General features: G+C 30.9%; 1 protein-coding gene across 1 annotated transcript in view; it reads right to left on the bottom strand.

Annotated features, from left to right (window-relative positions):
- Positions 1 to 2,434: 2,434 nt before the first annotated feature.
- LOC145057744 (GDSL esterase/lipase At4g16230-like) overlaps positions 2,435 to 11,366 on the bottom strand; it is a 28,122-nt gene continuing 19,190 nt past the window's right edge. The window contains exons 4-5 of the mRNA XM_079005631.1: positions 3,031 to 3,286; positions 2,435 to 2,891 (exon numbers count right to left, since the gene is read on the bottom strand). Of these exons, the coding sequence (XP_078861757.1) occupies positions 2,668 to 2,891; positions 3,031 to 3,286 (480 nt within the window). The 3' untranslated portion in view covers positions 2,435 to 2,667. The remainder of the gene's footprint in view (positions 2,892 to 3,030; positions 3,287 to 11,366) is intronic.

The raw sequence follows: 11,366 nt of genomic DNA, 5'->3' as shown, positions 1-11,366 counted from the left end.
ATTAAGCACAAAACACATAATACTCAAATAACACAATCTTATTATTTCAAAACGGGTTACAAAAGTTAACCTAGACCATTACATTGCTAAAAATGGCAAGCCAGGAAACACAGGCGTTACACATTAATAACTCATAGGGTTGATGATAACCCATAGGGATGATGTAAGCCCATAGAACTGTTGGTAGTCCTCAGGACTACTGATAATCCCAGGATTGTTGATAACTCATAGTTGATTATTATGTTTTGTTTTATGTGATATTTTAGGGGAACTCACTATGATTTGGTTTACAATTGTGGATTAAATGTTTTCATGTACCAGTCGTGAACGTGGGAAGGTGAAGGCGTGGCCATACACATTCATCAGCAACATTGGAGATTTTACATTTATTAGATCACTCTTATTTTAAGCAATTATAATTTGGAACAAAAGAGTTTTCTTAACCTGGGTTTTATGGAAACAATTTTTTTACCTTAACTAAAAATGAAAAAAAATGTTTGTTAAAATGGGACGTTACTTATTGGGACAATTGATGTTATTATGTGCATAGTTGCAAATGAGCTTATTGGCTTTAAGCGAATGGGTATTAGAATGCATTATGTGAGATACTCCACATTGAGTATTGGAGAGTACAATTTGGGACACATGAAAATTATCGAGATATTATATCTCGTATGTAGTAGTTTTCAATGAATGTATTCATGTTGTATAACCTAGTGACAGATTACAATTACGAGTTTCCTAGTGACAGGTTATGGTCACAGGTCACCTAATTATAGGTTATGGTTATAATTCATATAGATAACCTAGTTTATAGGTCCTGGTAGCAGGACAAAGTGACAAGAAGTAATTATTCCACATTGGCTTCAGTATAATTAATGTTCTCATGGATAGTAAATATTTGAATATGGACTAATTATAGGTATTGATTCTCGTATGTCCAATTTTATGTTTTGGGACATTTAGTCCCGTTCAGGGTTATATATGTGAGCGTACTCTTATATGCATAGTTATATCTATAGGTGCAGTCTTATCTGTAGGATTATGTTTGAAGTGTAGTCTTATTTGCAGGATTATGCTTTCAATGTAGTCTTATATGCATGATTATGTTTTGGAGGGTAGTGTTATCTATAAGGTTATGTTTTGGGATATGAAATCCTTGTGTGTACATTTTTATATGAAAGGTTATGTTTTGGGAATGTGGGATTCCTCACTTTTTATTATTATGATAGTTAAATGTTAAAAGATTTCTAGTATGTTTTAATTGTTATATTGAAAGCCCGTTTGCATTGTTTTATTCGGTTAAAACCCATGTAGCTCACATGTCTTTTCGAATTTCATGTTATTTTTAGATGTGCTATGTACTTAGGTATCAAAGTAACTCTTAGAGAGATGTTGATTGATAAGGCTTATAGAAGGCTTAGTGAAGTCCACAAGTGGTCTGATCCCTTATCTTTTACTATGGTTGTTGATATTTTGTTGTAACAGCAAACAATTGTAACTCTTATAAACTAAATGGAAACGTTTTTGTAAAATCAGATTTTACTATGATTGAATTTTACAGTAATTAGACAACCATAGTAAATTTGGAAAGTTAAAAGTAGGGGTGTTATAGAAGACTAACGGTCTTAACTCTTAAATATCCTACTTTGCAATGAGTTGTTAGAGATGTCTTTGCTATATCGGTGCCAACAATTTCTTCCGAATCAACCTTTAGTTCCCGTGTAAGACATGTCATTCCTCATCGTAATAGGCTTCATCCGAATACAATGAAAACATTTATTTGTGTACAAAATTGGCTATGGGATCAGAAATTAGGTATGGTTTTCTATATCTCAACCATTTTATATTTTATTTTAAACTTTTTTAACATAAAATATTTTGTAACCATACTAATATTTTTTTTTTTTAGTTTTATTGCTAGGTGCACATTCAAATAAAGAAAAACATTTTGCAAAGATGATGAAGTCAATCCAAGCTTTATGGATTTTGATACTTAGTTTATGAAAAAAAAAATATTGTCTTTATTCTAGTTCTTTAAGAGACATGAGAACATCGTGTTTATCTTTTTATTACTATTTTGTTTACGAGAATGAAATATGAATTGTTGAATGTTTTAATTATTGTGATTATTATTTTGTGTTTTATATATTTATATTTACAAAAATATTTTACTTTTTTTACTAAACGGATATTCGTTGGTTCCCTGTATCCGGTGGGGTTGGATGGGAGCGGACGGATCTGGTTGTCGGGACGGTTATTACATTATCCGGAAATATCCGCCCCGTTTGCATCCCTACTCCAAATTAATGATAAAAAAGTGGATAATCCCACTGGTCCATTACGAAAGTTTTTCCATTAAGAGTAATAAGAAAATAAGAAGACATACTTCATTTGATTCGTTAGGAAGAATAAAACTTGATTGGTTGCTCCTTAAATGATTCATGGCTTCATTAAACACAATTCTAGAAAGTATCTCCATGTGAAAGTGTTTTTGTAATTTTATAGTTAATGATAACTTAATTATATATTTTTCCATTATACTACATATCAATCATGTTAAACATGTCTACTTCGATAACTGCATTTTTGCAACTAAACAAGTCCAAAAGAGTATACTCGACTAAAATATTTTATGATACAACCATTCATATTTTGTCTCACTTCTCATGTCTTTGAAAGTGTATGTATGTTAATCGGCGAAATGTCAATAGAATCTCCATCCAATATACGTTTTGCTACGATAAGATTAGCGCTTTCAGTAACATGATATGAGTCCCAAAAGAGATACTTTGATCTATTTGGGCAAATAGTAGCATGTGGTAGGCATGGAGCTAAACCACTGTGTAAGCGTGACATGTGACAACATGCATTATCAACGTTTTCAAAATCTACAAGAAGAGAAAAAAAAAATTAATAAGTTACATAAATAAGATTTCCTTCCAAAAATGCCACAATCCATCAAATTGGAATGAAATTACTTATATTTATGTATGGTACTTTTATGCCTTTCACATACAATTTACTCACCGTATGATCCATAGTTTTTCATTATGTCGTCGAAGATATGATATACATCTGCATAGACGAATGTCGATCCTTTAAGCGTGTTCGTAAGTTCTTTGAGCATCCGTTTCAATTGGTTGTTGTATTTTTGCACCAATAGATTTTGAAATTTCACACACACTTGTCCGGAGTGTTGATTAAAATCTCTTTCAAATGGGCAACATCCAACCGGAGGAACATTTGTAACGAGAATCTTTCGAGCACCCATATCATAAAGTCTCTATATATAATAAACAAAAGCCTCCCAGTTGAAGTAAATTTTATAAAAAGTTGAATTACTATGGATACAAAATTTGATAATTCTAGAGGAATTAACCATCATATATGGATCTAAAGAAAAAATAATGATGACTTACTTTTGTCTTTTTAGCCTTTTTAGTAGGCAAGCTCATGTATAATTTATGTAGCTATTTAAATTATTATGTATTTTGAATATCGATAAATCATACTCTATAATAGATTCACACATACCACCATAAGGTCACACGTTACAAATTAATAATGGAACACTAACAATAAATAGAGCATACCCAGAACACAATACCTCACTTTTGGGATATGACTCTATAATCAACGAGCTCCATGACAAGAGGAATTTGTATTTTAGAGAACATAGTTTGATAAATTAATAAATATAATTTAGAAATGAGAATTAAATATGAATGAAAACATCATTCATATGAGCATTTGTGTTTCATAAATCTAAACGAGCGGTCTAACTTAGCTTGACATGTCTAATTTCTTGCGGAAAAATTTGTATTTTAATAAATAAAAAAGTTTATTCGTCTATTGACAAGTGTCACAATATTAGAAATCATCATTAATATTATATGTCACTTATCATGCCACATGTCAACCTATTAAATCTTTATTTTAAATTTTAAATTTTAAATTTTTCACTCTAATTACATTAACTTAATAATTAATTCTTCATTTCAAATTTCTAAATTTAAATTTCATACTGTAATTACATTAAAGTAATAACATTAAAATAAAAAATAAAATTAATATATATTATAAAGTGATATAATTTTATGTATTTATTTAAATCAACGATTGTAATTTTATATATTAAAAAATATCTCTAAATTAATAATTTATTTGAATAACTGATTAATAGTTTTGAGTTTTTATTATGGAAGTTTAATTAATTTTATAAAGTAGTATATAATAATTAGACAAAGCCTTATAAACGGCCCGATTTTCAGAAATTTAGGGCATTGTCTCTATGTTTGGAAAATCTCATAGACAGTGTTTGTGGTTTCAAAACTTTTAACAAATAGCCCATGTCGTTTCAAACTTTTAACAAATAGTCAATTCCCGACATAAAAAGACTTATTTTCCCTTTTTAAATTTTTCTACAATTAATTTTTTTTAAATGAAAATGAATCTCAATCTCACCCATGTTGCATTGTTCCTCTTCTCCATAACCTTTGTTGCTTCCATCTCTTTCTCCAAGATCACCGGTGATTTCCTCCGTTATGGTGGTTTCCCCATCCATCGCTGATGACTTAGATATTGAATCTGGAATAAGGAAGCAATAGTAGTTGCTATAGAGATAAAAGTTAAGATCGGAGGACAAGAAAAATGATCGGATAATAAATTAGGAAAAGATAAAATCAGAAACTGCCACCACCATTTGGGAAGAAGAAACAAACATCACTACCATCTTCATCTCCAAAATCGGCCACCCTTCGATTACAAATATTTGATTTTGATAATGGAACCAAAAATCAAATTTTAATGCTGATTTCTAGGTTTAATATCATCACAATCGAGAAACTAAACCCTTTGATTTCATCTAGGTGTATTTCCTTCATGGAAACATATTTTTGTGACTGATTTCTAGGTTTAATATATATATATATATATATATATATATATATATATATGTGTGTGTGTGTGTGTGTGTGTGTGTTTAAGCTCAACTTGTGAATGATTGATTTTGTGGTGGTAACATCAATGGAAGGTGAGTATAAGGGAGTGCCCTTTTAGCTGCAGTTGATCAGAAATAAGGAAAGGTGGGCTAATTGGTAATGTGCGATGCTGATGGATATGTGGTGATGTATGGGAGTTGGGTGGTTTATGAAAATGTTGGTTGGAAGATGTTAAAGGTGGTCTGACGGTAGTGGGAGTTGATGATGGCGATACTAGTAGACAATGGTGGTGGTGTTTTGTGATGGTATGTAGTGATGGTGGTGTTTTGTGATGGTTCGTTGAGGGGTAGTCGGTGGTGGTGGACGACGTTATGTGATAGTTGCGTTGCTCGGTATATGATGGTCCCATAGTTGGAAGTTGATGATGGCGATAGTGGTGGAAACTGGTGGTGGCGGTGGTGGTAATGGGGGGCGTCGACTGAAAAGGGAGAGGCAAGGGGTAGTGTAGGATAGGATGGGGTAAGTGTTTTAATATTTTTATTTAAAAAAGAATTCTTTTAAATGTAAAATTAGTCAAAAAGAAAATGTAAAATAAATTTAAAATGGTATAAAAGTCTTTTTATGTGGGAGTGGGACTATTCGTTAATAGTTTTGAAACTACATTGACCATTTATGAGGTTTTGTCTAATAATTAAGATGGTCAATTCTTATTGGCAAAATACATTTCAAAATCTTTATATGTTAAAGGAGAGCTAAGAGGTGAATACCAGCCGTCTAACTTGGCTTGGCACCATAGCTTTTTTTAAGAATCAAGCAGAAAGAAAACTTCCAAACTCCATGCGATTTAAGATACCATGTCGGCTTAAATCATTATTATTCACTTGCTTCAATCTTTGTGCATAGTATATATATATATATATATATATATATATATATATATATATATATATATATATATATATATATATATATATATATATATATATATATATATATATATATGTTTTGCCATTTAGACACGGTATCGTTTTTCTTTATTTAAAAAAAAATCTCAATCATATTACAATTTTCGAAAATAGACGAATACCGTCAACTATAACAACATGAAAAATATAGGAATTACGAGCCAAAAACAGTCAAAAAAAAATTGTGATTGTTTTCGGGAAAAAAGGGAGGGGGTTGGAAAAATCAAATATATAAAAAGGATAAAGAATTTTTGTAGAAGAAAAATCAAAGTTGTATTTAATCCAAAAAAACACAAATAATCTTTTATATACTTAACCATTTCTATAATATCTCAATTTTACCTAACTATGTTACCACAAATGCACAATGTCGGTTGACACTTGTCTATATCCTCAAATTGGAAAAACAAACCATTTGTTTTGTAGAAAAACTATCGGTTGTAACCCTATGAGTACCTCATAGTAAACAAACTTAACGTTCAGTAAATCGTTCGGCGAAAGTTCGTTTATTTAATAAATGAATGAATATGAACACAAATTCTTTTACATTTAGTTAAACGAAAGAACATGAACAATTGTCACATTCGTTTATTTATGTTCGTGAACGTTCGTTTAAATTTATTTATGTTTATATATGTTCAATTGTTTTTTTGTTACATTATTATATTATATGTTTGTTTATGATCATATATGTTTAATTGTGTTTGTTTATCTTTGTTCATTTATATTCGTGTGTTTAGCATGTTCATGAACATAAACAAACGAATGTGAACAATGTAATTTGTTAAACGAACGAACATAAACAAGAAAAACTTTTTCGTTTATCCGTTCATATTCGTTCGTTTGTTAGGATAATTTAAACGAAGGAACATGAACAGCCCTTTGTTCGTTTTGTTCGGTTCATTTGCAGCCCTACCCATGACTAAGTCTGGCAATTGGGTTGAGTTTAGGTTTTTTCGGATAATAATAATAATAATAATAATAATAATAATAAATTGTTAAAAGAAAAAGAAAAAGAAAAAGAAATAGTAAGTTAGTCTTCATATATGAAACAATGACATAAACTACAATATTCATAAACCATAGGGATGCAACCTATTAATTTTTAAACTTAAAGACCAAAATTACGCATTTGACTAAAACGCAGGGACCCAATTTACTCAATAAATAATGAGATAATCCGATCTTTTATGAATTTAAAAAAAATCAAATATATACACAAAAAGATATAAAAATCTTTGTAAAAAATGATTGTCTAAAAAAAGTTAAAAACTAAATGCGTAAAAAAGATTCGGAGAAAAAAGCGCTACAAAAGATTTTAAAACACATATAATACGAGGATTGGAAAAATATTTGTAAAAAAGCAAAGTCCTTAAAAGTGATAAATTTATAAAAAGAAAATCCATATAAAGCAACATTGTAAAAATTAATTTTCTGAAAAATAATAATAATAATAATAAGAAAATGTAACATCCCGACTCTCAGATATAATATTTATATAATTTTCATGATTTTGACTAAGCAACTCGACGAGTTAGAGGCCCCAACTCGTCGAGTAGAGAAAGATTTGGTCATTTGGGTTTTACAACCAACTCGACGAGTTGGCGTTGTGATAGGAACCCTTAATTTTTCGGGGTTGTGTCCTATTTAAAGGACCTTAAGCCCACATTTTCACCTCTCATGTCACCTTATCCCCTGTGTGAAACCCTAATCGTTTAGATTGATTTAAGAGAGAAAGAAGAGTTGACTTTGGGCATTGTAGTGGACTTTTGGAAGAGAAGAGAAGAGTATCAAGGATTGGAATGAGAAAGGATTGTTGGATCCAGTGTTTATCCATCCTTAGCTTCTGTTTAAAGGTAAAAGTCACCACCTTGCTCATTATTTTCATTAGATCTCGTGTTTAGGAAGTTTTAGGGCTTTTTCCATCTTTCCTTGAGACTTTGAGTATTTTGAGCTTGCTAAGAGATTGAGACTACAGATTCAGACCTTACAAGGTCCTTTGAGCCCAAAAGTCCAAGCTTTATCAAGCTAGAGGAAAGCTTTTATGCTTAGGACTCTAAATGGAACTTGTTTTGGCATTTCAAGCCCTAAGTGCCATGCATGGACGTAAAGCTTGCAGCTTTACGTGGTATCTCAGCCTTGGGAGGCTAGATCTAGAGTTTGGGGTTGTAACTCTACCTTAAAACGTCTGAATGAGAAAATAGACTTAAGGGACTTGACGAGTTGATGATCTAACTCGACGAGTCAGCTAGGGTTTTCCCCCCGACGAGACTGGACATATGTAACTCGGCGAGTTGATAAGACAACTCGACGAGTTAAGTTGGATTTTCGCGACATTGCTGAAGAAACGAGGGAACTCGTTGGGTCACATAGATGCACTCGAAGAGTTGGGTCAACATGGACTGTTGACTCGAGTGTTGACTTCTGTTGACTTTTAGGGTTTGGTCAAGACAGGGATTATAGAGACCACGGAGGGGTAAAATGATCTTGTACCCATCCCAAGAGTTAGAGAGATGATAGCTTGGTTTATTTAGAGTTATGATTTTAAGTGTTAATTAGAGATACTTATGACATGTAGGCGGGGATTGGACCGTTCGAGGGGTATGCGGTTTTCTTTTCTTACTTACGAGGTGAGTTTTCTCACTAAACTTACCTTGAGTGGTAATTTTGTGTGACAGGATGGTCTTGTATGTTATATTGAGTATCGTGATATCCTGCATTATGTCTTTGTTATTTATGTTGTGTATTATTCTGAGCTTTACTGAGTCAGGACCGGAGGGTCTACCCGAATTATGGGACCGGAGGGTTCCACTGAGACATATTAACCGGAGGGTCTTATTCGAGATATAGCCATGAGAGGCTAATGAGATGTGTGTGGTATTTTGGGGAACTCACTAAACTTCGTGTTTACCGTGTTATGTGTTATGTGTTTCAGGTACTTCTCAGGACAATGGGAAGGCGTCGGCTTGATTGTACACACAAGATGGAGTTATGTTTTGAGGATCTTGGATTTTATCCAAACAATTATGAATATGTGTTTTTGATAATTTGACATTTTTGGGATTTTGTGAAATGTGTTGATGAGATTTATGTGATTTTAAAATGAAATTTTTGTTTGAACATTTGGGGTGTTTCAGAAAGTATATAAAATGTAACTTCTCAAAAGATTATAAAAAAACACTTAAACCAAAAATTTAATAAAAACAACAAAAACAAAAGGCGAGAAATTAAAAAGGAAATGTGAGGGACCATAAGGAAAAGCAAATAATTAAATCTCCAAATCACATTAGTTTATGGCTAATGCTATGAATAACTCCCCTTTTTTTTAATTTCAGATTTGATTTGATGTTTTTTTTGTGTTGTTTTTTTCTTATTTTGTTTTTTTAATTCTATTTTATTTTTTATTTAGTTATTCATTTATTATTATTATTATTATTATTATTATTATTATTATAAATGTCGATAACCATATAAAATTCGGACGACATTAAAAATTTGGATAACATTATAAAATTTGAACGGCTATATAAAACGGAACAAAATCAAAGTTTGTCTTTATTTATCACGGATATTAATTAAATTGGTATTACATTTACGTGGTGCGTTATGCAGATTGAAAGCATTTAGTTGAGCAATTGTATACCCATGCTGCCAAATATTCTGATTTATATGTACGGAGAAGTCTGGACAAAACATCAGACGTTGGATATGCTCCTTCTAATCAACCATTACATAATGGTTAGGATGAATTGTAATTTATCAATAGACGATAATGGTATCTGTTTGTTTCTAAAATAAAGACAAAATTTGTTTTGTTCCATTTTATATAGCCGTTCGAATTTTATAATATTGTCCGAAATTTAAAATGTCATCTGAATTTTATATGGTTATCGAAATTTATAATAATAATAATAATAATAATAATAATAATAATAATAATAATAATAAGATTAAAATATAAAAGAAAAGAAAAATAACAAAAAAGGAAAGAAACAAAAAAAATAATGTCAAATCAAAAGTAAATGATTGATTAGACTGATATTAGGGGGTACAGTTTGTTAAGGGGTGTACTTATAGCACAACCCTTAGTTTATATGAGTGTGCATTTCACAACACTAAACTCATTTTAAAGTTGCGTATTTAATGAAAAATACGGTTACAATATAACTAATACATATTTATACATAACATTACGGTTTGAATGTAAAACAAGCATTATATTTATTCAAAAACAAATATTGTTTTTAAATAAAAAATATATATATTTATATGGTTTCAAATGCAAAAATAAAATTATTTATACGGTTTCAAATGAAAAATTGTTAAAAATGAACAAAAATGTAAAAAATGATGTTCGATTATCAACAAAAAAAAGGTGTCAAAATTGATTAAAAAAATTCATTTAGTGTCAAAATCGAAAAAGTGAAAACTTAGTGTCTTTTGTGTAATTATTTTCAATTTCATAACGTCATCATGTCTTGCCAACATGTCATATCATCAAAACTAACACGTTATCTTGCCACGTCAGCAGACAACCGGGTTGACCGGTCAAGTGGTCAGAATTATAAAAAAAAAAAAAAAAATTAAAATGTAGTGTGCAATTTCAAATGACAAATAACGCGGTGTCCAAATCGAATTTTCGAATATACGAGATGTGTGCCCGCACAAAGTAACAACGATAAAATAGCTCTTTTAACGATTAGTTTTCTTATGGGGAAATAATTATTAAATTTTATTATTAGTTATTATGTAACAAAACAATTACCATTTTAAAATAAAATATTTATGTTTAGAACTTATATTTATATTATTTGTTTATACATATGATGTAAATTAATAATTATTATTGGTATCTAATTTAAGAAATGCAAATTAATTTATATAGATAAATTTAGTATCTTAAAATGGTTATTTTGCTCAAAATTAAATTTTTTAATTTAAGTATTCAAACTTTTAGCAAGTATTAATGATATATTTATGCATAAATGATTTGTACAAAAAAATTTGTATCTTATCCTTTGAAAATTTAAAATATGTCTAATACGTTTTATAATATAGTAGACCACCACCTCTTGTATCCCCGCCACCACCATTTCTACCGCCACCGCTACCCCGGCCACCACCCCTAACACAACTAATACCACCACCTCTGGTATCCCCGTCACCACCATTGCCACCGCCGCCACTGCTCGTGCAACCACCTCCGTCATCGATGCCACCACCTTTCTCACCATGTCCACCACCATCACCACTGACACCACCACTGATATCACCGTAACCGCCTCCACCATTGCCACAACCTCCACTACCACTGTCACCGCCACCAACCATCATATTTAGATAACAATCACTTGTGAACAGACACATACTTATTCGTATATGAATATGCTTATTCTTAGAAATTCATATATGAATGCACATATTCATATATGAATAAGTATAGTTATTCATATTTGGA

Source organism: Lactuca serriola, chromosome 6, assembly GCF_051521515.1.
Source record: "Lactuca serriola cultivar US96UC23 chromosome 6, Lser_US96UC23_V15, whole genome shotgun sequence".
Lineage (NCBI taxonomy): Eukaryota > Viridiplantae > Streptophyta > Magnoliopsida > Asterales > Asteraceae > Lactuca > Lactuca serriola.
This window is presented reverse-complemented; position numbering and strand designations above follow the sequence as displayed.